This window comes from Pyrgilauda ruficollis, unplaced genomic scaffold, assembly GCF_017590135.1.
Source record: "Pyrgilauda ruficollis isolate IOZ18807 unplaced genomic scaffold, ASM1759013v1 scaffold15, whole genome shotgun sequence".
In the NCBI taxonomy this organism is placed as follows: Eukaryota; Metazoa; Chordata; class Aves; order Passeriformes; family Passeridae; genus Pyrgilauda; species Pyrgilauda ruficollis.
Genome location: NW_024513654.1, coordinates 3,082,888 through 3,108,614, shown reverse-complemented (window position 1 = coordinate 3,108,614; position 25,727 = coordinate 3,082,888). Strand labels below are relative to the sequence as shown.

Here is a 25,727-nt window from a genome sequence, read left to right as displayed (position 1 = left end):
CAGTAACCACAGCAAGGTCACACTCCCACAAAGAAACAAGGATTTGTGGAGAGTCACGGCCACACACAGATACTACAGTGGCTGGAAGGTAAATCCAGGAGGAATTCCCACAGGAAGTATCACCACAGAAGCCTCAGCTGAAGAGGACACCAGGGTGCCACTCAGAATGTAAGGCAGTAAGTCAAAAAGCCAGAGACTCATGCATTAAGCACTGAAAAGTATTATGTGACTGTGCTGGCATTTATCAGCCATCAGACATATCAAAGGATCTGAAAGAAAACAAAGAATATGGATGGCTTGTTTGCCCTGCAAACAGATCTATTTTGCAAAGTACAGACAACTTTGGTGGCACAAACTGACACGTAAGGACATGATTTCCCACCGGATAATGACAAATCCTGGAGCAAAAACTGTCAGAAAATGTCTGGGTTTGTTTGGCCTTGCTATTATTTTTTCACTTTGCTTCTTGCTCATCTCAGGGCTGCCACTTTTGGGGCATTTGTTGAAGGCTGAACTGACTCATATATGTTAGTGCAAACTCTGACCTCTAAAGCCAGGCTTTCCCATGCCATGGCACTGGTGTTGAAGACACGCAGAGCTGCAATGGTCTGGGGCAGAGGCAGCACTTGGGATCACCACAGAGGAATTCAGTGGTGTTGGGAAACCCATGTTCTACACACAGACAAGATGCTGCCACCCTGCATCCAGAATGTGCCACCACTGCTGCCTTTTGGCGCTCAACAAGGAAATGACACACTGCCAGGGCACCTTCTCCCCTGCCTGCTCCCAGAGACACAACCAGCAGCTGTGCACGGGCTGCTCTCGCTCCCTGCTTACCTCCTGGTGGTGTTTAATATTTGTTTAACCATATTGACAGAAGCACAGGATAAAGATCAGCTGAGCAAGCAGCAAAAATGATGCTGCAAGTTATTTCCTTGCCTGGGAATGCTGTGTGAGAGCACTGGAGTCCCATGGGAGGGATGGATGCCATGCACCAGCAGTGCCATGGTCTTCTGAGTGTGGGGCTTCTTGGAGGCACTGTCAGACACCTTGTTCTGCCACAGGTAGCAAAGAAAAAATTACATCTAATCTCTCTGTTGCTGTTTCCTAAATGAAAGGCAGGTGAGCTTCTGCCCTGAAGGGCTTTTGCTGCCATTCCTCTGAAAGGCTGGAAACTGCAGCAGGTTTTGGAATGAGCCCACTCCTGCACACAGCAACTTGGCTGCAAAATTCAGGCCCTTTTTATCCCAGGCAGAGCAGGCGGGTCTGGCAGCTCCTCATCCATGGCTGCAGGACTGTGCCTCGGCTTTGTTTCACACACAGCAAAGCCAACATCCCTCCCTCCCCATCTCCCACTCGGACACGGCTCCACAGCTTTTGCTGGAACTCTTTTTTTTTTTTTTTTCATTCGCCCTGAGGTAAAAACCCATCATGGAAAGAAAATTTCAGCTTAAACAAATGTTAAATGTGGCAAAATCACAAGCTCATGGGAACCGGACCCAAAAGAGGGGCTGCTGGACAAGTCTGACTCCTCACAGCACCAGCAGCTCCACCTCTAAAGCATACTTTGACCCACTATGGAATAAGACACAATTCCACAAACAGGAATTATGTAAACCACTCTGCATATATTATTTGCAAAAGCCCCAGCCATTCAATGGGACCATCCCACCATACATATGGATTCAATTACAGAATAGGCACCCAAAGTCTCTGGGACAACCAGAAGAGAAAGAAATAGGAAAGCCAAGACCACTGGGAGCACAGTCCAACTTCACTTCATTCGGGTGGGCATCACCAACCCACTTAATTGCTGACAGACTATTCAAAATGCCTTTGCTGCAGGCTGCTGCCCTGAAATTCCTTTATCCCCCCAAGTCTGGACCTTCATCCCACCCATATTCCTCTACAGATTAAAATCTGTGACCTGGTCAAAAAGCTCACATCTTCAAACCAGCCTGCTCAGAGCAAAAAGTAACACTGTCACACAAAGATGTCATAAATAAATATTTAAAAAACCAAAACCAGAAGAGCTGGTGAAGCTGAGCCACGCACTGAGACTGCAGACCTCCAATCTCTGGAAGACTCATAAACCTGCCTGTAAAGGCTGTGAACTGGCTTTTTAAACTATACCACCTCCTTGTATGGCTTGGATTACTTTTCCACGCCAGATGTACGTTTAACAGAGTAATACAAACACTGCAACTCCTTAATAAACTCTTTAAATGCCCCGACAGTTTGTAAGGCACTTCCCTCAACATGTGTCTGGTTATGGTTTCAGTAAGCCTGCAGGAAGAAGAAGAATCTGTCTGGCAGTTTGGACAGTGATTACAACATGTAGCCCGAGGATATTTCACCTCCAGACCTGCCACCATCCTGCTGCCTGGAATGAAGTCCATTCCCAGCAAACTCTGCAAGGGTTTGTGTGGGGAATAGTAAAAAGGATGGTATATGCAACTTCAGGAAAAGCACAGAAATCCACCTCTGTGCTGCCAGACATTTAGTCTTTCATCAGGTAAATGCAGCTTTGTATGCCATTCACATTTAAAGGGAAAAGCTTCTTAAGTGCTTCCACAGAACAGGAAATCGTTAAAAGCAGCTATTTTGGACCACGTTGCCCTAAGCTTGATGGAGCAATAGATTCTTCTCACTGAACACAATTCTGTTTGCAAAGACTCCTCCATCTGCTGAACTAGTTCCCTAATTTCTCATCATCTTTCACTGACTATTCAATATACCTTTCCAGAAAAATGATCATTCCTTTTTCAAAGTGTGTTTTTACAGCAGCTGGGATGGCCCCTTTCAGTGCTTTTCTATGCTATAATCCAAGATCAGGAGCCTATAGTAAAAAATAGCCATCAGAGAGGCCAGTAGAGTATTCAGCTGTCCTACAAATCTAGTATTTTGGCAAATCTGAAGCTTTTTGCATTTCTCAAGGTAATTTTTACAATGCTTCTCACGCTCAGTCCTTGTCTGTTGCTTCCAAATACAACACAGCAGCGTCTCCCATCATTTCCATCAAATTACAAACCCAGTGGCAAATGACAAAGGATACTTTAAAAAGTTATGTCTCCTGCACATTTACAGATTAGAAAATAATATCTTTTGACCAAAAAAGAAGGAAAAAAAGCTCATATATCAGAGAAAAATAATCTAAACTTCAATCACATCTAAAGCTCCGTTAGCAGGTTTGTTGTACAATCCTTTTGAATTTCTTGTACACTCAGCAACCAGATCTGATGGTAAACATCAAACCAGAAAGGCAGCTTTTGAAAATCCAGGCTCAGCTGATAGAACTCTTTTAAGTCAAGTTCAAAGTAAGTTTTGAAGATGAGATAGTGTGCTACACCTGAGCGTTTATGACATTCAGTAGGAGAAAGAGGCAGCTCCACACTGCTGCATACCCTGGATACTCCCTCCTAACTCCTCTCCTCTGCTTTGTCTCCCTTTTTCCAAAATTAACAGAGCAAAATTAAAAGAAATAAGTAACTTACTATTAGTTTAGAACAACAGCAGTGTAGAGTAAGCAATATATAACACAGAAAAGTCAAGGCAAAATCTACCCTTGTCCTGCTGATCAGCATTTCACTATGAAACTCCCAAACATTTTGTTCAAACAGGTACAGCACAACTCCCCTGTGAACTCTGTCCTTTCATTCACCACCAAACCTTATTTCACCTCGTTGGCACTCAAGTAATACTGCAAATTGCTACCCTGCAGGCCACCATCCATCTCCTTAAGAGCAGCTGAGCACTGGAACTCCTGAGGAGACGTGAGATATTCCTCCCAAAATAACACTCTGCTCTGCACTTGCTGCTGATGGCAGAACTTGCATGAGTGTTGGAGAATTATTGGAGTGTACACCAAAAAGTCAGAGCTTGTTTGCCATCACTTCATTTCTGTCATAAGTAACTGAACACCATGTAAGCTGCAATAGAAAATGTTTCCTAAAATCTTTTTCTGCTGGAAAATTACTCTTGAAGGTAAAAGTCACCTGTGCTGAGACACTGGAACACACCAGGAATGAAAAATTGCAGCAAACCTGCCTGAACCCACACACTGACCAAATAAAAGCTGCTACAACAATGTGCTCAAAACCATAAGAACAACAACTCTTACATTTTCCATCATTTTCTTACAGGATGACAGTAAATACATTTTAAATTGGGACTGACCCAATTGTTTTAGTAGAAATTAAGATAAGAGGAGATGACCTGGTAACTAAACAAAAATCTTATTCACAGGACTACACATGACTTCCAAGTGAGTAACCAGAGCAGTGTGAATGTATTTTGAGCCTACAGAGAGGACAGGGAATCCAGCCCTGGATTTGGATCTCTTTAAGCCTAAATACTGAAAGAAACAAGGAAAAATTAGATATTCTACCCTAATCATCTATCAGAAAAATGAAAGCACACTCTTACCTTCACAAATTCTGTCCAGTCGCTGCCGCTTGACTTTGTGTTTATCCACAAGTGCCATTCTTGATGGGATTTTGCAACTTTCTGACTCAAGAAGCACAGCAGTCCCCCAGGAGCTTAGGAGAACTCACAGGAATCGGCGTGCATACCGCCACTGTGGATCCTGCAGAGAAAGGAGAGGATCTGTAAGATTTGTTCACTTCCCAACCCTGGAAGTGAAGGCCAGGGTGGATGGGGCTCAAAACCTGGGATAGTGGAGGGTGTCCTTGCCCTCAGCAGGGGATGGAACAAGGTGGGCTTTAAGGTCCCTTGCAGCCCAAACCAGTGTCACATTTCCAGCACACCAGGTGAGATCTGCCTGTGCCCAGCAGCAGAGCAGGTTTTGGAAAGGACAGCTCTGAGCTTGCACCCCACAAGTCACACATCTGGAACCACAACTCAGTCTCTTTATCCTCCCTGCGATTCAGAAAACCAGCCTTGCACACAAGAACTGCCAAAGCACTGCATGGGCTTCCCAGTTTTATTTCTGACTGAAAAATGCATTCCTAGTGGATAAAATCCATGAGGTTATTTTGTAGGCTCACAGATGCTGAAAGATTCTTAGCGAGTATATAAAACAGGGGAAGTAGCTCTTGCTCTGCCAGTACTCTCATACATGAAACACTTTCATATTTAAACCTTGCCCTGTAAAAGTCATCAAAGGACCTTGAATTTATAAGAAGACCTTGATGTATATTCCAGCTGTCACCACAGCCTGTCCTTGCCCTCATACTTGAAGGGCCAACCTTAAACTTCGGGTGCTGTTTCTAGTGCACACATTTTCAATGCCAGGGAGATAAAATCATCCATGAAGCCACGTGTGTGGCTGATTGACAAGAAATGCTCTCCAAAGAGACAACAGTTAAAGGTTTTCTGCTTTTTGGTGGCACAGAGGAAGACCCTTAATGGATACTCTGAGGTCTGACACATTTTGCTCCTACAGAGAGCCAAAGGTTTGTTTAATCCCTGAACTGAGCTGAGCTCAGCTGCAGCCTCTGAATGTGCTGTTGTGGTACTTCTACCAGCTTTGATTTTTTGATGTAAAACCCAGGTGAGAGTTTTTCAAAGCAAGTTCCGCAACACCATTCATGAATCAAGACATGGAAGAAGAGACCTCATGCTGACAACTGAAATCCAACAATCCAACATAACACACACTAATATTTTATGTGACTGCTGATTCAAAATCGAAGACAGATGACCCTGGTAACAGCTACAAACCTTCCCAAGGAGGGATCATGCACCAGCACTGGCTCTCCTAAAAACACTCCACTAACTTCCCAGAAAACCCAGTTAACCAGTGCAGTAGGCTGAGCATGCAAGGGGTAAAAGCTCTAACAAAGCTGCTGCACTCTGGGATGACAATTTCATGCAGATTATTGTTATTATTATAAATGGTTATCAATTATGCATCACATTGATAGTTAATTTCCAAAAGGAAAAGCCTGGTGTCGGTACAGCTGAATTCCAACTAAGGCATGATCGGCGATTTCCTGGTAGTTAATGGCTAATTTCCCAGCAGCACAACTGCAGCATAATCACTGAGATTTATAGCAATAATTAATTGATTTTTTTAAAACATAGGGATGCTAAAGAGCACGATTCCCACTCATATTAAAAATTAATGCAACATTCTAGGAGATGCAGAAAACTTCCATTCCGGAGGTAGAAGCTTGGTACAGTCAAAATATTTCATGCAACAAAAATTAAGCTGTTAGTGTAGCTAAAGCCCAAGTAGCTAGTGGCATTTCCATGATCAACATTTACAGGCACACACATGATTTTTTTACCTCTATTACATCCCATTCCACTTTCAGGGAGAAATACCAGGTTATAAAAAAAAAATCACATCAGAAGAGAAAAAGTTACCATTTTGTTCGGAAAACACTCAAATGGTTCATTATGTTGGGGCTGCAACTCTTTCCCCCCTTAATTCCCCCTTAATTTGCAAAGTGTACTTAATTCTGACAGAGTGCATTTTCTGATGGACGAATGCATCCATTAAAGTTTCTTCTTTTTTTTTTTTCCCAGCCATCTCAATTCCCTGCATTACTCCCTGGAGGAAAACTTCCTACAAAAGAAACTAATAACAATCAGAGAAATTACTGCTCATCAGAGTCCCACACAGCTTAATGTAATGCCCATGAATGAGCACCTTCCTAATGACATGAACTGCCCCATCTTTGTCTGACAGGTGTCTGTGGTGGTACCAACCAGCAATAAAAGCCCAGCTCAGAAGACTTATTGAAAATGTGGCAGGAGCTGCTGAGCAGATTTGGCAGGGATGGATAAAATGGAGAAAAGCAGATGTGTTGGGCACAGAAACAAGAGGATATTCCCCAGCCTTTGCATGAGGCTGTAATTAAGAAAGCAGTTCTTCCATTTGTGGGATGCAATTAGTTGTGCACCCAACTTCAATCTATCCCCAATGGATTCTACAGCCAGCCCAATCTCAAAACAATCCCAGGGCTAAATGTCCCCCACCATAAAATAAACACAATCAGACTAGGCAGAACAAAAATCATGGTCAGCAATTAAAAGACAAGAAAATCTCATTGTCTAAGGAAATTTGAGAGGAAGAGGCACACGCACAAAAATGGCACTTCATCCTTGGCAAGATTAGGAAACAAGTGAAGTGATTTACATACAGTAATTGCATGGCCTGTGTTAGCCTCCAACAGTGTCTTTCAAAATGTAAATTTTCTTGAAAACCCTTGGACACGATGATAGCCCATAGCTATTTATTTATTTAAGGCAGGAATTTACTTAAATACAACACTTTAGGAAAAAAAAACCCAGTCCTGAAGTAACACATTTAAACAGCTTCTAAATACTGCCTGTTAAAGAGCACAATCCATGGGCCAGAAATGAGAGCAGAGAAAGCAGTATTAGGGCTTTTTTTATCCTGACTTTTGATGGAAAATGAAATAAAGGTGATCTTCCAAAATAAGATGCACGGTTAGATAAAAGTAAGAGAAAAGTGACTTCATGAAGAACATCCTGTCCTCTAAGCTCTTTCTCAACTTGTGCTTTTGTATCATCTTTTTATGGCACATGGGGTAGGACAGGAGCATAAATATCAATCACAGAACCACAGAAGGGTTTGGTTTGGAAGGGACCTTAAAGATCACCCAGTGCCACCCCCTGCCAAGGGCAGGAACATCTTCCACTATTCCAGGGTGCTCCAAGCCCTGTCCAGCCTGGCCCTGGGCACTGCCAGGGATGGAGCATCCACAGCTTCTCTGGGCACCCTGTGCCAGTGGGCAACATCTGTTTTAGAGCATCCATCACAGGCACTGCACCAAACCACCCAGCACCTGGCAGGTGACTGAGAGATGCCCTTTCCAGTGCTCCAAACACAACATCTCACATGTCCCCTGTCTGTGCACAGCCTTGGGCAAGCAGGATGGTGTTTCCTACACCCTGTTCTGCAACAAACCAACTGACTACATTTTCTACCCTCTATGAAATACAACAGCAATGAAATGGAGAGTCTGTACTACAGAAAACTACCAGCTCCACAAACTGCAAAAGGTCCCATTTCCAAACAGCAAAGGAAAGAATCCATCATTCTTTCCTCACATCTACACTGGGTTTTCAAATGTACAATTCCTTACTTCAACAAGTGCAAATGTTTTGATGGTACCGCAGGGTATTTCCTAGGCTCTCAGGAAAAGAGAGGTTTCTGGAGAAGGTTTTGTACTCATGAACATCAGTCCTCTCAGCTGGAAGCAGAGCAGGATGCCCAAGCAGAATTGTTGAAGTCAGTATCTGCTGATGCCACGGGCAGCTCTCCCTGTATCCTCCTTTGTGTAAAGGCCCCGTTTTTCACAGCTCGATCACACTTGAATTGAGATTTGAAGGCAAGAACAGCCCTCGGAGCTGTGAACTGCTCCAGCCCTGCGTCAGCATCCCTGGGTGTTTGCTGTCCTGAGCTCTGGCCATTCCCACTGCTCAGCACTTCAGCTGCTGCGGAGGGCAGGAGGGGCTGGGAACCAGAGCTCAGTGTAAGAAAGGCAAGGCAGGGAAAAGAAAGCAGGAGGCACGCAGAGATAATGACAGGGGAGGGAAGGGACAAAGGAGACGGCACAATGCAGGAGGAGCACTTGGAGAACACTCTGTCATCCCTCCTCCCTGCCAGCCCTAAGAGCAATGCCCTGCTCAGCCCCCATCACCTGCCTCTCCCTCCCAGACTGCAGGGGAGGAGGGAAGCACGGAAGGGAAGGGACAGACAGACAGCATGGTCCTTCTGGGGATGGGTTTTTGGGATATTGTCTTTTAAAGCACAATGAGACAACATGGGAAGCTCACAGTGTTAAGACACCATTAAACCAAGTAGCCCAGCAGGAACGAAAAATAGATCAAACATTTATACAAATAGTGAGAACAAACACGGAATTTCATTACCCAATTTTTTTTTTTTTTTAAATAATGCCTCAGAGATATAAACCCCCTCACTTGGGAAGAGGAATCACAGAGTTTCTGTGTGGCCAGGGTTTGACTTCTCCCACTCCACTAAACATGCTCATTCACTGTATGTGAAATATGATGCTAGGGGGAAAAAAAAAGGCTTTTTCTCATTTTTTTGGGAGTGGGAGAACTACTTTAAGTCACACCTTGAGTTTGGCTGGGGTAGAGTTAATTTTCTCCATGGTAACTGGTGTGGGGTGCTGGTTTGGCTCTGTGCTGGAAACAGGGTTCACTGGAACACAGGGTTCATAATCCAAGGATGTTTTTGTTATTGCTGAGCAGGGCTTACACAGAGTCAAGGCCTCTGCTTCTTGTACTGCCCTACCAGTGAGGGGGCTGGGGGGACACGAGGAGTTGGGAAGGGACTCAGCCAGGACAGCTGATCCCAGCTGACCCAGGAATATCCCAGACCATGAGGTGTCATGCTCAGCGTGGAGAGCGGTGAAGAAGAAGGAAGAGGGGGATGTTTGGAGTGTTGGTGCTTGTCTTCCCAAGCCACTGCTATGCATGATGCAGCCCTGCTTTCCTGGGCATGACTGAACACCTGCCTGCCCATGGGAACTGGGGAGTGAATTCCCTGTTTTGCTTTGCTTGCATGCAGGGCTTTTTCTTTCCCTATTAAAGTGCCTTTATCACAACCCACGAGTTTTCTCACCCTTATGCTTCCAATTCTCTCCCATCCCTCGGGAGGGAGTGAGCGACTGCTGGGACTGAGCTGCTGGCTGGAATTAAACCTCAACACCCTCCCAGCAGTCTGCAACCCCCCATGACCATCATCACCCTCAAAACAGTGAGGGCAGGACTCCTGCTACAAAGCCATTATTAATTATGTTTAGTGTTTTTAGTAGTTATTATCATGATTTTGCTGCCGTGGAGCAGTGGGTGATGTTCTGCATTAAAACTTCTCCATGGGAATGCCTGGATGCTGCTGGGGGTGGCAGGAAGAAGAAGAATTATTTGTCCAGCTTCTTTTCCAGCCCAGAAACCTCACTCTTCAACTGCCTGCCTGGAGCCTTCCCCAAAACCTGCTGGGGAAGGTGCACTCCCTGCTTGCAGGGAAAACAGGGAGGCAGCAGGGTAAACGTGTTCATGGAGAACCAGCACTCCCACGTGAGCACCTGCTGGTGGCACACAAAGGACTCTTCCACTCCTCATCACACAGAAAGGTGAATAACACCCTGTACAAGTCTTGCACTGAAGAAGTGGTAACAATTTTGAGGAACCTGCTATTATATGAGTGAACAAAATGTACCATAATGGCACATGAGCCTGCACATCTGCTGCTAAATTAAACACGCTACATAATGATGCAGACCACATATTAAAACACTATGCAACGAGATACAGACTCTGCCAAAATAATGAGGCTTCAAAGATGACACAGAGAGCCTTATTCTGCATCCCTTACAGACCCTGAAAGTCACAGTGATTATACCTCAGCAGTTCTACTCCATCAAAGCTACTTGTTGACTCAGGAGAAGAAGAATCACAATTATATATAGGTGCCCTTCAAAGGGAAAAAAGACATATGGGCTTGTAGCATTTTTCTTCCTCTCCATCTTAATGATGTGTAAAGCACAAGAAAGGTTTTTGTTTGGAATAGGATTTTTAGAAAAGTTTCTGTAAGAATTGTGTGTCAGGCTACAAATTCCTCTCCAGACTGGGTTCTCAGCATAATATCTCGACAGATATTATAAAGATCAATTGAAATGACAGTATTCAAGTTGCCTCCATAGCCAGGGTACAAAAATAGGGAAGTGAGACATCCCTTTTATTTTCAACATGTATTACCTATTTCAACTTTCAACTTTAGTGATTTCCTCTTGACTTTGAGATAAGAAGATCCAGACAATGCTCCCTTGTCAAGCAGTAACAGCCCCCCACAGATCCTCTGTGAGCTTTCAAGCAAAACTAGGAAATACCAGAACTGGCACTCCTTTCATTCCTAAAGCTGAAATACAAACAAGGAACCCCAACAGACAGCAAGAAAATTGCTTTAAAGAAAATAACTGTCATCTCTCTTCCTGGCACCAGAAGTGAAGCAGGTCGATGCTCTGCTTACCCTGCACCAACAGCCTTCAGAGGCTGGTGGCGGGCAAACAATAACCAGGAGCTGAACCCCAATTATCCACTTAGCTTTGAGAGTGCCTAATCTATTTGCTAATTAATCATGGGCCTCCTTCAACCTCTCTTATCTTGTTTTTCTAAGCATCTGACGCTGATAACATGCACACTGAAGCACGTAAAGGGCTGGAAAACTACCCTTAAGTTTCCAAATGAAACAAGAGGAAAAGATACATAAATAATTTTACATTCTCCAGGGGCCCTGCCATACTGGAAAATAAAATCTCATTCTACGTTTTACCAAAATTCCTTAAATTACAATTACTGACTTGCACTAATCGCAAAGATCAGTGCTGGAGAAAGGTGAACTCTCACTGTTTGCACATCTGGATAAGCAAAAGCTCTTCTCTACTCAAGCCATTAGCTGCTCCTGTACCAAAAGCAGCACAGCAGATTAGAAATCCTGAGAAAAATGAATATTTGCTGGTTTGCTGGATGAGTTATGCAGTTACTTGTCCATTAGAGGGCATTTTATACTGCAGAGTGAAGCGCCAGCAGCTTGGGAACAGCATCACTAACCCCATCTGGAGCTGCTGGAGAACAGTTTCTGTCGACTCTCATTTAGTAATTGCCACTTTTCAACCTTTCCATATGCTGCATATAGAGGAGCAAGCAAGAGCAAGGACAAGAAGAAAATAAGATGAAACAGCTATGAAAAAAGTCCTGCTTAAATAAACCCTTTGGTGTGCTGCTATTGTTGCTTCCAAGGTTTGGTTTTGTTCAGCTCACCTCTCACCCCCCCAACTAAAACACAGCAAACTTCATCCTTTTCACTCTCAGAAACAGCACTTTATGTTTTAAATAGTGAACATGATTAACTGAGAACAACTGCAAACTGTGCTGTGGCATCACTTCCCATCTCTGGAGCTAGATGGGAGAGCTCATCCATCTCTGGAGCTGAACAAAGGCAAATCCAGCTTCCTCAGTGCCAAGAGGCAGGACATGGCCACTTACCTTCAGATGTCTCCTTCTGGTTACCACTAATACTGCTAAATGTGAACTGTAAATTGCTTTCAGCTTCTGCTGGCTAGGGAACCACACAAGGCCACCCACTCCCCTGCTCCAGTGGTTTTCCTCTCCCCATATAAATGCAAATCAAATCAGGAAAGAGGCAGATATCTCGCTATACATCTCCAAATATATGTATGTTTGTAATCAGGGTGGCCAAACTTCCTGAGTGTGAGCTGCATACCAAAATCTCCATGGGGCCAAGGGCCACATGTACCAAGAGCCAACCTCTGTACCCCCTCCTGCCACACACAGCCCCTGTGAATCCCTGTGTTTCTCCCATCCCCACGACCCTGTGCTGCTGATCCACCAAGCCCATCTCCCTCTGTGATCTCAGGGTTTGCAGAGGCACCACAGCAGCACCTCCTGCCTTGCACGATGTGAGTGAACATCTGCATGTAGCAAACACTCCTGCAATACTCACAAGTTACTCCTGAATTCCTCCTCAGCAGAAGGTTCAAAGCAGCAGGAGCAGCAATAAAAATCTGAACCACCCCAGGATAAGCACATTCCCTTGGGAGCTCAAGCCAAAGTACCAAGACTACAACCAGGACCACTTGTCCGTGAGACTCTTGCAAGTCCTTGGCTCTGTATCACTAATCCTAATTAAAAGAAAAATAATAAAATAAGGATGAGGACATCCTTACAGGCAAAGCCATGGCATACTCAGTGTCCTGAGTTGTAACCAGGTGCTGCTGCATTGCATTACCTGGCAAGGACATGATGGCACCCACATCCCAACCCTACAGATGTACAGGACACACAACTGGAGTGTCCCCAAATCTGGAATTCTAGCCTTCGCTCCTAATTTCTTAATTCTTCCATAATCAGGATCAGACAATTAAATATTACATGGACCCCCACAAACTCTGGGAAAAGATCACACCAGCCCACTTCTTCAAATCCCAGTTAAGGCCCAGAGGATGAACCTTCAGCCCTGCAGGATATTCCACCACTCACCCAGAGGAAGGGCCTCGGTCATCCGAAGAGCAAAGATGAAGCCCCTCCTGCCCCAGCAAACCAGGAGACTCAGCTTTCCTCCAGCACGCTGAACTCCCCCACATATGGCACAAAATCAATCATTTTGAATCTTTGTCCTGGGATCTCTGCCTGGACTGGGAATAGTGAAAGGCAGCAGTGACACTCTTCTGTCTCCAGGAAATCTTTGGAGTTATAGTTTGCCCCTATTTTAGCGCTTATATTTACAAGCCACTCTTACATAAAAAGCACTCATCTGCATTGACTTATTTAGCAACATGAAATAAAATAGCCTGAAGCTATTCATGTTGCTTAACGTACTTATTTTTTTAATGTAGACGATGCTCTGTGTAAAGGAATATTCAAAGGGGAAAACTGTGGTTTGTTTGTAACACTTATTACTATCACTGAAGAAAATATGTTCTAACAAGTCTCGGAAGGGGGAAACACGTGTAATACCTTTAACAGCTCAGCTAATTCATCTTCTGCTGCCCAACTGCTGGCAAAATCTCAAATGGAAACTCTCAGAATGGAAACATGGAAAAACCCCTTTCTCATGGTCTGAGACCTGTTCCCACTATACAATCTCTTTCCACCGGAGTGAGTCCTGTTTGTTTTCAGCACACAGCAGCTTTACTCGACAAAAAAAAAGAGAGTTCAAGAGTTCAAGGCTACGTCTCCATTCAGGCGTACACCCACAATGAGAACCGGGCTCTCGGCCGGCGCTGGAGGCATTCCTCTCCCTCCACCTACCCACAAAAGGGCCTTGTCTGAGGGAAATGAGAAAGGAAGGAAGGGGCAGGATGCAAAGAACGGCAGAGAGGAGAAAAGCCCAGCCAGGTGTTGGCACATCAAGCACCAAGGAGGGCTTGGATCATTAAATGGGTCAGCAGTGAGGATAGAGGGTGGCTTTTGGAGTAATCAAGGGTCTGGGGAGCCCCCAAGGATCTGCCATGCTCCAGACAATACTGACTCCATGGGGTCAGGCACAGGCAGGATGGAAATGTGTGAGTGTTTCCATGAAGTCCCATGGGAAAGAGCCCAATGGGATGTGGGGTGGCTCTGGATAGTTCAATGGGATGGGATGGGCAGGAGAACACTGCCTCCTCCTGCCCATCCCATCCCATCCCATCCCATCCCATCCCATCCCATCCCATCCCATGCCTGCCTCTCCCTGCTGCTTCCAGCATCACTCACACCGAGCTCAAGGAGAGGGAAGGAGGGAGCCAAGTGAGAGGAGACAGGTTTAGATAACAGCAATAAATAAGATGAAAATAATTCTCCCACTACCAACCTTTAGCCAAGAGTACCCTCCGCAACCACCATAATCTACACATTTTTATTCCAATAAAATAATCTACACATTTTTATTCCAAGCCCTGCCAGCCCTTTGTAGCAGGGCAATTTTGGGATTTAACAACACTCAGGTTACTGACCTAAATTCAGACAGGCTCATCTGGAGCCATAACGGTCCATTGTGTGCCCAGGCCTGCTCAGGACGCCTTAATACACAGATTATTGATGCAATGAACTGTGACGGCTCCTATAGAGCTGTTAGGGTTTATTGTAGCAACACCTACTCGGGTCCCTTTAATGCGCGGATCGGTGACACAATAGACAGAAACGGCCACGACTTGGGGATGCATTATCCCACGGATCACTGGCCTGACAGCAATGGCTCCAGCCTCCTGCCTCAGAGCAGCCAGCAGCAAACACGCCCAAACCTCACGTTCCCAAATCCTGGGGAAGATGGGGAGGATGGCAGAGAGGTGCAGGACCTCGCCTACCTACCCACAGTGCCCCCCTATCCAGTCAAACCTCTGAGAGGTGGCATTTGCAGACAGCAATTTGCTACTGAAAATAAGGATTTATAATGAAAGCCCTGGTGGGATCAAACTTTTAGCAAGAACAGCCACAGGCCTGCATTATAGATCAAGGCTAAAAATCCTGTCTGAGAAATACATGGAAATTAGCCAGAAAAAAATCAGCGTCCAATTTTCAGCATTAAAAAAAAAAAAGAAAAGAAATTTATGTTCCAAGAGAATGCGACGAAAGCAAGCGCAAAAGGAAAGTGCACAAATATCTGTATTTCTCTCTTCTTTGCTTCTTAAAGAACAAAAATAACCTTACGAGGCTGAGAACTAAGTACTGTTTAAAGAAAGTCACTGGCACAGGGAGACCTGGGGCTGAGGAAAGGAAAATGAAGACATCACCATGAATCAAGTGTTTGCAGCCTCCTCACAAACACCAGCGAACAGTTCAAAAAGCTGCAGCTGGCTTTGCACTATCGCCTGCATCTTCCCCACCATTTACCAGGAGCTTTTTTTAACATTGGTGACACTTCATATTCAAAACTGCAGTTAAAAATAGACCATTGGTCCTCCCCTTTTAGCCCTGCAAATTCCCTCCCCTCCTCTCTGCCTCCCTGCACACTCACTGGTCTCTCCTTCCCCTCCTGCCCTCCTGTCAGCCACGGGGTGATGGAGGGGTGAGGGGGGCCCTGCCCAGCTGCAAGTCACACAATCATGGAATCACAGAACAGTTTGGGTTGGAAGGGACCTGACACACTGGCTAGTTCCAAACCCCTTCCACTAGTCCAGCTTGCTCCAAGCCCTATCTAACCAGCCTTTGAACACTTCCAGGGTCCTCCCACTGCTCCCCAAGACCTCATCCGACCCCGCGAGCATCCCTCTCTCATTTCATCCCAAAGCTCGTAGCTTTATTTACAGGAATGAAGGCAATGGCTCTATTCTTGGTTTCCCCTCCCACTTGCTTTTGCAAAAGATGTGAGTCTAAGCCTTTAAAAAACAAAGCACCCAACACTAATGTTTTCTCTCTGGCCTTAAACCCTGCAATCAGCAGATCAAATGTGAGTGTAGAGAAAGAAATTCCTTTGTTATCCATAGCTACTCAAACACTGAACCTTCAAAACCTCCTCAGGAAACAGGCCTGGGGAACGGCTGCTGCTACTACAAGAAGCCCAGCACAAGAGAGACTCGAAAATCAATATCCTTCACCCAACTTATCAAATTTACCGAGGACATTTATACAGTGTAATTAAATAGAAAAGAGATACACATACAAAAGAGTATTTGCACGGCACTGAATAGCAATTGCATTATCTCTGGGACAGAGGACACTTTGACAAAAAGGAGGGAAAACACCATATATCAACTGAAGAAGCTGCAAGGAGCACGGGGAAGGTCTCTGCTCTCATAGCTCACGGGGAATGTACAGCACTTAAGTAGAGACAGCCACAAAATATACATCAGCACGTACACCTAAGGCATTTCTGCAGGTCCTGCTCAGTCAGCCAAAACGATGCTGTCAGAATTACACTGGTGATGGATATGGTCCAGTTGCCTCTCAGACTCGTGTAGGGTCTCCAGCACATGTTGGGGCACTTCCCCCTCACTGGCGTGGAAGCAAAGCAGACGCTATTATGTTGCTTTTCAGCATATGAATGTACCAAGTAAAATCAATTTTGCCCAGTAATCCACTCGGTAAGTCAGGGATGCTTTCCACAACCAGCATCTCTGCAGACTGGCAAGATAAAATCTCTGCAAACCTGGGAAAGGCTGACTGCCAGCGCAGGGCAAACTAAAACACTGGGGAAAAGGCAAACTAGATTATGTGGCTATTTGTTAAACAATTCTTCTCACAAGGCTTGTGTTACAAGCTTTTTGTGAGTGCTCCTCACTTTCAGGTAGAGCCAGCTCTGGCTCCCTACTCCCAAATCCCTCCAGGAAGCACACTGCTGTGGATGGGGCATCTCTCTTGCCATGGTGACCCTAAAATTCAGAACAGCCCAGTGTGGTGCTGGACACACGCTCAGTGCTGGGGAACAAAAGGCAGGGGTGTTTGTAATTGTAGATCTGCTTCTACCTCAGACTCAAAGGTGCCATCTTCAGGGTTGCTTTCAACAATTAGGCATTGCCTAATTACACTGACCAATAAAACCCAACAAACAAGACGGGCAGGATCCCTGCACAATGCTCCCACAATGCCAGGTGCCATGAGGGGTATCCCAAACATTCCCTTCCCAATATCCTCACAGGAATGAGTGAGCATCAGGTTAAAGGCTTCTTTGTTGCCTCTCTTGGGTCTTCGTTCTTTAATGTGAATCACACTCCACTCTATTTTGAGCAATCCTTTATTAAAAGTGCCTGTGAGTCATTTTCTCTAAACTTGAAACTCTAAAAATGGTAATGTTTGGGTAGTAGTTAGGAATTTTTAAGAATTTGCATTCTTCTCTTTTTGATTTAACAGGAAAAGGAGGGTAACCTGACTCACAGAGGGTTTGTTTCCCCTTGTCCTGCACAGAAATGCTGCTCTTGGATAGAATCACAATTCATGAAATAAAACTTCTGAACATCTTTCACCAAGTACAAACAAAGAGTACTGAAAAAACAAATACAAACCAAAATATCTCTTTAGAGAAAGACAAAAAACCCAGCAAGTGATAACCTGGGAGTATCTATCAACTTATGTTCAGTATGCTATTAAAAAAAGAGTCTTTACAGGTAAATCTGTGAACTTTGGATTAACATATATCCCTTTCCAGATGCATAACACAAGAACTGAAAATCATACTGCTAATTACTCACACCTCCAATGCTCCAATGTCCCCCACAGGAAAGATAAAGAAGAGCAGAAGGATTAGGAGGAAATTTTTCCCTGTAAGGGTGGGAGGCCCTGGCACAGGGTGCCCAGAGAAGCTGTGGCTGCCCCTGGATCCCTGGAAGTGTCCAAGGTTATACAGGGCTTAGAGCAGTCTGGGATAGTAGAAGGTGTCCCTCCCCATGGCAGCAGGTTGGACTGGATGGGGTTTAAGTTCCCTTCCAAACCAATGCAGGATTCTGGGATTTGCTCTCTGAATCCACTGCATTGCACAGCAAATAAACTGGCCCACAAGCACCACATGGGGCTTTTTTCATCCTGGACACAGAGACCTCATCCTGCTTGATGACATCCCATGAGACACTACTGCCATGTCAGCTTTGGAAACAGGCTCTTCACCAACAAGGAAAGGTCTCCAAAGGTCTTCCAAAGAACTGATGGCACACACCAGTCAGCCTCCACAATTCCCTCCTCCATTATTACCTTATTGCAGAGCTTGCTCCCGTGGTCTCCAGGCAGAACTGGCAAAACAACACAGGCTTGGCCAGGAAATCCACCAGAGAAATCACACAAGAACTGAAAATCATACTGCTAATTACTCACACCTCCAATGCTCCAATGTCCCCCACAGGAAAGATAAAGAAGAGCAGAAGGATTAGGAGGAAATTTTTCCCTGTAAGGGTGGGAGGCCCTGGCACAGGGTGCCCAGAGAAGCTGTGGCTGCCCCTGGATCCCTGGAAGTGTCCAAGGTTATACAGGGCTTAGAGCAGTCTGGGATAGTAGAAGGTGTCCCTCCCCATGGCAGCAGGTTGGACTGGATGGGGTTTAAGTTCCCTTCCAAACCAATGCAGGATTCTGGGATTTGCTCTCTGAATCCAGGACAAGTTTTTCACTGCACTGCACAGCAAATAAACTGGCCCACAAGCACCACATGGGGCTTTTTTCATCCTGGACACAGAGACCTCATCCTGCTTGATGACATCCCATGAGACACTACTGCCATGTCAGCTTTGGAAACAGGCTCTTCACCAACAAGGAAAGGTCTCCAAAGGTCTTCCAAAGAACTGATGGCACACACCAGTCAGCCTCCACAATTCCCTCCTCCATTATTACCTTATTGCAGAGCTTGCTCCCGTGGTCTCCAGGCAGAACTGGCAAAACAACACAGGCTTGGCCAGGAAATCCACCAGAGAAATCACCTTCAAATGTCTCCTGGATGAACTAGGCATCTCTGGTGTTCCTGGGCACACAAATCATGGCCAGACTTGCGTGTTCCTTGGCCTGTGTCAGGAATGAGAGCTTAACTTCTCTTCCCACCACATTTGCATTCCAAACTGCTTCAACGCCTGCAGAGATCCCCACCCATCACCATCCACAGGTGGTGTGGGAAAAAAGCAACATCAATGTGATCTCCAAGCAGAGTAGACAGGGATGGAGCTGAAATCCTCTTTATTCCCTTAGGCAGGACCAAGTCCAAGGGGGAAGAGAGCAGAAGGCACCAGCAGGTCCTGGGATGGCTCCACACAGACGAAAGACCCAGCTCCAGCACTGCCATTCTTTTACTTTTTGAGCTTGGAGGTGATTCCAAGATCCCATTCATCCTGCTCAACCACCACAAACAAGGATAAGGCTGATGGAGTTACTGCTCCAGCCATGGGGTTTCAAATCCAACCTGTGCAGGGAATGCTAGGGAAAATATTATAAAGGGAAACTCACTTCCCCCAGCTGCCTGATAGCGCCCATCACAGGAAACATCTGCCATCCTCCATAGAGGACAAAAATCAGGAGGAAGTGCTTGGTCCATCCAGAGAAAAGAAAGTCAGAAATACTACATTTCTAATTAGAAGCACACAGGTCCTGCCCGAGGTAGGAGATCCACTTCTGCAGGCAGGTCTCAGCAAAACAGGTTAAATAAGGAGTTTTATAGACTGCTGAGCATGAAAACGGCAGCAGCCCACTTGATGAGGTCAGGGACTGAAGTGGCCTATGGTACTTGTAAGAGAAAACATCTGTTGGTGTTAAAAGGTCAGCAGGAAATGAACACTATTTACTTTGTCCTTACTGGTTGGGCCACTGCTCCTCGAAAGAGAACCACACATGGCTCAGCTTAGTGCTGTCCCCTCGACAGCCGCCCCACAGCTGCCCACCTCCATGTCCCCTTGGTGCACCCAGGAACCCTCCAAGCAGCCCCTGGGAGGGGGATGAGTCTGTCCTTCCCCCTGGCAGACCCCAGGGAGCCTCCCTCCCTCCTCGTGGGAGGGAAAAGTCCTTCACGCCGGCTCAGGAACAAGCCGTTAAAATAAATCCGTCAACATAAAAGCGAAAAAACAAGAAGTTTCTTCTGAAAAACAGGAAGCGTGAGGTACATAGCGGCTTAAAATAGCGCCCGCTCGATTTGTTGACAAAACATGGGTCCCAAGGGGTCGTGCCTTTCTGTAGATTTTATTTTTCCTGCGGACTGCCAGGAGCACCTCGGTGGCTGCCCGGGGCTCTCGTGCCCTCGGCCGGGCCTGGCACGGCTCCCTGTGCCCGCCCGGGAGGCCGATGGCCTCAGGCCTGGCCGCGCTTCCTGTGCGCGGCACGGGGCTCCCACAGGAAACGCCGACGGAAAACGGCCCCCGCTGCGAACCGGGGCTCGCTCCGACAGGCAGAGCGAGTGTTTAAGGCTGGCACCCCCTCGATAAAGCTCAGTCTGAAGTTCTAAGCGCGTAGGAAGCTGGTTTCAGACTCTCCCTCGCTTGCTCTTCATGCGTAGAAGAGTGCAATGCTGGCCAGGTAGGATGAGCTGCTGGCACCTCAGGACAAGCTTAAGATGATAATGGTCTGATCCCGAGCCCTAAAGCCAAGAAAAATGCCTAAACCAGGAATTTCAGGATGGCATCTTCTGCAGAACAGAGGAGGGAGGAAATTTTATGTTTCAGCATTCTGTCAAAGTTGATGCTCTCCCATTCCTCAGTAACTTCCCAGCTGGGGTTCTGCCTCTCCTTCCCTACAATCACAAAGCCATAGAGGGGTTTGGTTTGAAAGGTCCTTAAAGATAATGCAGCTCCACCCTTCCACACCTTCCACTATCCCAGGTTGCTCTAAACCCTGTCCAACCTGGCCTAGGACACTTCCACAGCTTCTCTGGGCACCCTGTGCCAGGGCGTTACACCCTCACAAGGAAAAATTCCTTCCCAATATCTAACCTACATCTCCCCTTTTTAGTTCAATACCATTCCCCCTTGTCCTATCCTGATTCCGTCTGCAGAGGTGGAAAGTAGCACCATTTTTTTGGTCTTAATTAAAAAAAAAAAAAACCCAAACCACATTAAAGCAAGAATAACCCTCTCAGATGATCTAGTGTAGACTAAAAGGACCGTACTGAAAAGCAGGATGAGATACCACCCCGTTCCACATCCCCTGGCCTACAGACCAAGGCTGCCTGTGAGCCCTGCCCGCCTTCTCCTCACACACCACACCAGACACAAAGGGGCCCCAATCGTGAATAGCTAATTATTGGCCCACATTAAATTATTTCTCAAATTAAGATTTGTGGGTTTTCCTCTCGCTTAACAATATGCCTTTGAGAGCAGCACTGCAAACACACTGGAGCAGCAGCAGCAGCATAGCTCCATGTGCAATTAGGCCAGCATGTGGATCTTATTGCTCCTAAGGACTCTTATTTGATTTCCCGCACCACCAACTGGTGAGAAGTTTTCAAGTCTATATAGAGAAGAATTAGATCACTCTTTGGGGTGGTCGCATCTGGGGTTGGAAAACCAGATGGAGCGCGTTTTCCCGAGCCCTTTGTAATTGAATCAGCACACCAAGTTGCTAGGGAGCAGAACACAATCACTGCTCTGGGGCAGCCCACAGCAACGCCGGTGCCGCGGCTGCCAACGCTCGGAGGCACCGTCTGAAGGGCCAGCAGGGAAAACGGTCACACATGCTGGGGTTTGCACAATATCAACGTGAAACTGGACCTATTGCAGGCAGGGAGGAGCTCTGGGACTCCTGAGCATAAACATCTGCACCCACGGTCATGGTGCCACCAAAGGAACCCAGGAGATTAATTTCTTCAGCTCCCCAAAAATGCAAAGTTCTCAAGAGCAGGCTGAAGCTGGGGAATGAAGAGATGAGTGCAGGAAGGATTTCAAAAGCTGTGTGGGGACTGAGCCACGAACACTGCCCTTCCTGAGCACCAGGAAGGTGCATCTGACAGAGAACAGGATGGACATAAGGCTTTCCTAATCAAAACATGTTTTATTGACTGAAGTGAGAGATGGATGAAGTGGCTTTATCCAAACCTTGACCAGCAGCATTGCACACACACACAGAGCTAACCACACAATCTAATCACTGACTGGTATGAGCTGGAAGGGACCTCAAAGCTCACCTCATTCCCACTCCCTGCCATGAGCAGGGACACCTTCCACTATCCCAGGTTGCTCCAAGCCCTGTCCAGTACGGCCTTGAACACTTCTAGGGATGAAGCAGCCACAGCTTCTCTGGGCTTCAAGTGCCTCATCACTCTCACAGGAAAAAAATTCTTACTAATACCTGATCTTACCCTGCCCTTTGCCAGTTTGAAGCCATTCCCCCTTGTCCTGTCATTCTGTGCCCTCACCCAAAGCCCTTCTCCAGCTCTCTTGGAGCACTTTTAGGTGTTGGAAGGGGCTCCAAGGTCTCCTCACATTCTTCTTCTCTTTAAGTTGAACAACATTAGCTCTCTTCAGCCTGTCTCCAGAGCAGAGGTGTCCCAAATGGCACAGATTTTGCCAGGGAATAGCTATTTTAGAGACAAAAAAATGCATCTATTTTCCCTGGTGCTTACCCATGTGCCACATTTTAAAACCTGTGGGTTTAAAACCTCCTTATCAGCAGCTAACACGGAGCACGGGTCCCCAAGATGCAGGAAGCATATGGGAACCCTACTCTCCTTTCCTTTCCTGTCATTTATTTTCCTCCTTGGAACTCAGAACATGCAACAGCAAAGTCACAAGTCAAACCATTAAAATGAGGCAGAATTTCTCCTTCAAGTGCTGAGTTTGCAGCTGGAGGAGCAGGAGCAACCTACAGCTTCCCACATACCATCCCTGGGGCAGGGATGGTGAAGGAGGGCTGTTCTTCCTCCCTCCACCAAATATCCCCAAAGCACAGTGATTTAAAGATGAATTAGCAATTCCAGCCTAAGCAGAACACCTTTCAATATTTGTTTGGGATTTTTACAGAAGGGAGCAACAAATACAAAAACAAATATATGTCCAGAGTCAGCACTGCACGACTCAAAAGCTACACAGATGACTCATTTCTCATGAACATGGCCTGCATATAAACATTCACCTTGAAAATAATCCTGCAACACTGAACCAGGAGAGCAGGAGGGTGGTGGGGATATCACAGAGCTCATGGCAGAAAAAAGAGGGAATGGGTGATGGGGAAGCTGCCAGGAACAGGGGCACAACAGAGAAATCCCCCTTGGAAAGCACATGCAAGCACCTGGACAGAGAAATCCCCTTGAAAAGCACTTTCAAGCACCTGGCTCAGCTATTTTATCAGATTTTTGCTTTCCACACAGCCCACAGTGCATGAAAATAAAGATTTTCCTTTCTGCAAATTATCGGCATTTTGAGTTGGTGTTTGAGGAGGACTCAGCTTTTTAAAGATTATTACTTCATAGGTGTTTTCATCTTAGAAAAAATAAGATAATATTTTCCTTTGAAGACACTAAGCTGACACCTTTGGTTTTGCATTTTTCACATCCAATTCCACACTGGTTAGACTTTTCCTTCTCAAACCAGTATTATTCTGGCCTTCCTTTCTGCATCTACCTTTCTCCCTGTCTAAACATGTGGGAGTATAACACAAGCTACACCAGACCTTTCCAGCTGTGACTACAATGAACTCCTCCATGGCCCTGGAGCATCTGGAGCCGCTGGGATTTCTGAAATAACACGATGAAATATCTGGGTGACTACACAGCCAACTTTGGGCAGCCAATTTTAAATTTCTGGTTGGTGGTGCACCAAGGGAGCGCAAGGTTCAAGTGCTGACCATCACACAAAGTGTTTCACAATGAATTCTCACTGCTTTCTAACCCAGCAGCCTTGTTTAAAAACCAGTGCAACTCTCTGAGGTACACAAATAATTAATTTCAACCCAAGCTCTAAAGCAACAGCTCCCAAACTTTCTTTCTTGGCTGCGACCTCATTTTACAGACCAGTAGCTCTGTGCAACCCCAAACAGCAGAATAAATATGGAACAAAATGAAATTTCCATCAGGCTCACGACCTTGTTCACAACTTCCCCAAACCTCATTCTGGAGCCATCACTCCACTCTGGGAACTGCTGTAACACAAATGATGTTGGAAATCCACACCCAGCCACAGACAAACCCCTGGTGGCACCCACAGAGCCACCAACAGCTCCACAGTCATGGAGGGGAGACCAACACCTTTGGTTCTCTGATAAACCCTCATTTACCCCATGAATTCAGTGATGTCTTTCTGGTTTTTCCCAGAAATGCCCCCAAATCTCTCCAGCCTGTTTCACAAACAGCAAAAGCTCAAAATGCGGATGTTACCTAAGAGCATCCTAAATAAATCCCTTTCAAATTACCTCCCGTGGCATTTTTTATTGCCTCAAGACAGATTTTAGCTTTAGGGGAACTCCGGTGCTCTGTGCACACTGCTGAGGATGCAGTCAGTGTCACAGACATAAATTATCAAGTCAAATGACTTGCTCCACTATGTACCTCTGGTGGCAGGAGCTGAGATTGGAATCAAGGCTTTCCTGGTTCCCAGATCAGATCCTACACAATTACAGTTTCGCAGCCAACTGTACAAACGGGATGTTTCCAGGCTGGATATCAGAGACCAGCAAAGGGAAAACAAACAATGGGAATCACTTCAGAAAAACTTGATCTCTTCCTCTCTGACTCCAAGTTCATGATTTTGGCATCATCCCTGATGGTGGTGACTTAAACAATAAAAAAGGCAACCAGCAAGTTCATGCAGTAGAGAGGGGGTAGAGCAACACAGATTCTGGGAAGGGATTTTTTGGCCATCTGCCCTCTTCCTGACATATTTTAAGAGATGAAAAATCCCCAAAATGGTTTATCTGGAGGGTTGGACCATGAACTGGAGCAGTGTGGCCATAATGGCTGTAAAGTGCCATTCCCTGCACACACACACTGTATCCCAGGGCAGCAACCTGAACAGTAAACACGAGGATATTCCCCTACATGTGCAGAAAGCCAAGGATAAAAATTCAGTCCTTTGGCTCCCTACTGCCGTTAAAATTAATTGCCACATAAAATTGCTGATTCCTACCAAATGAAGCTACACAATTTATCAACTCAAGGATAGAGCAAACTCACTTGTGGTTTAAATACTTTATCTGACTTATTATAGGATTCTGCACCAGCGACAGTTTTATGGATAATGTAGGTTTTGTAAATTCATTAGTACATTAGGACGAACTTTCAAAGCAAACAAAGGCATTAAACAAACACCACAATACTGTATTTACACACAAATTAGATTTCCCTTCCCTTTCCAAAGCCATGCTGGGATACTTGAAGGAAAAATAGGAAAGAAGGTCTGCTGTAACACTACATGAAGGGAAAACAGGGCAGTTCATTAGCACCTGAATCAGTGGGGGCTGAGCTCAGACCTGTTTCCTGACCTAACACATGAGCAGGTCACTTGTTGGCTTCTGATTCAGCCCCTCCAAGCTCTTAAATTGTTGAAGAAGCATTTCTATACCACAAAAGGAGACTGGACCTGCTCCAGAGCCCGTTGCAGTCCGTGGCATCTTTCCACTGATTTCAGCAGGCTTTAAAACAAGGGCACAATGTCCCTTAATTAAAGGGACCACATCATCTGGAATCTACTCCATCTCAACCAAAGTTAAAACCAGTTTCAAACCTATTCCTGGGTGAATCCCCATGCCCCTTTCCCGTTGATTAAATGCTTTCCTTCCCAAGTGAGATAGGAAATAGCTGCCAAGATGACACAGGACATGGGAGAAAGAGAAAAATTGCATCTCTATGACTTGCTGTCAAACCAAAGGAGACACTGAAA

General features: G+C 45.7%; 1 protein-coding gene across 2 annotated transcripts in view; it reads right to left on the bottom strand.

The window, feature by feature from the left end:
* The window catches only part of CTBP2 (C-terminal binding protein 2), a 131,443-nt gene that overhangs the window by 50,639 nt on the left and 55,077 nt on the right, over positions 1-25,727 (bottom strand). Inside the window, exons 1-2 of one of the 2 annotated variants that reach the window (XM_041461465.1) lie at positions 18,145-18,228; positions 4,426-4,585 (exon numbers count right to left, since the gene is read on the bottom strand). In XM_041461465.1, coding sequence (XP_041317399.1) covers positions 4,426-4,483 — 58 coding nt within the window. In that variant the 5' untranslated portion in view covers positions 4,484-4,585; positions 18,145-18,228. Of the gene's footprint in view, positions 1-4,425; positions 4,586-18,144; positions 18,229-25,727 lie in introns of those variants that run through there. The other variant, XM_041461464.1, reaches the window with a different exon arrangement.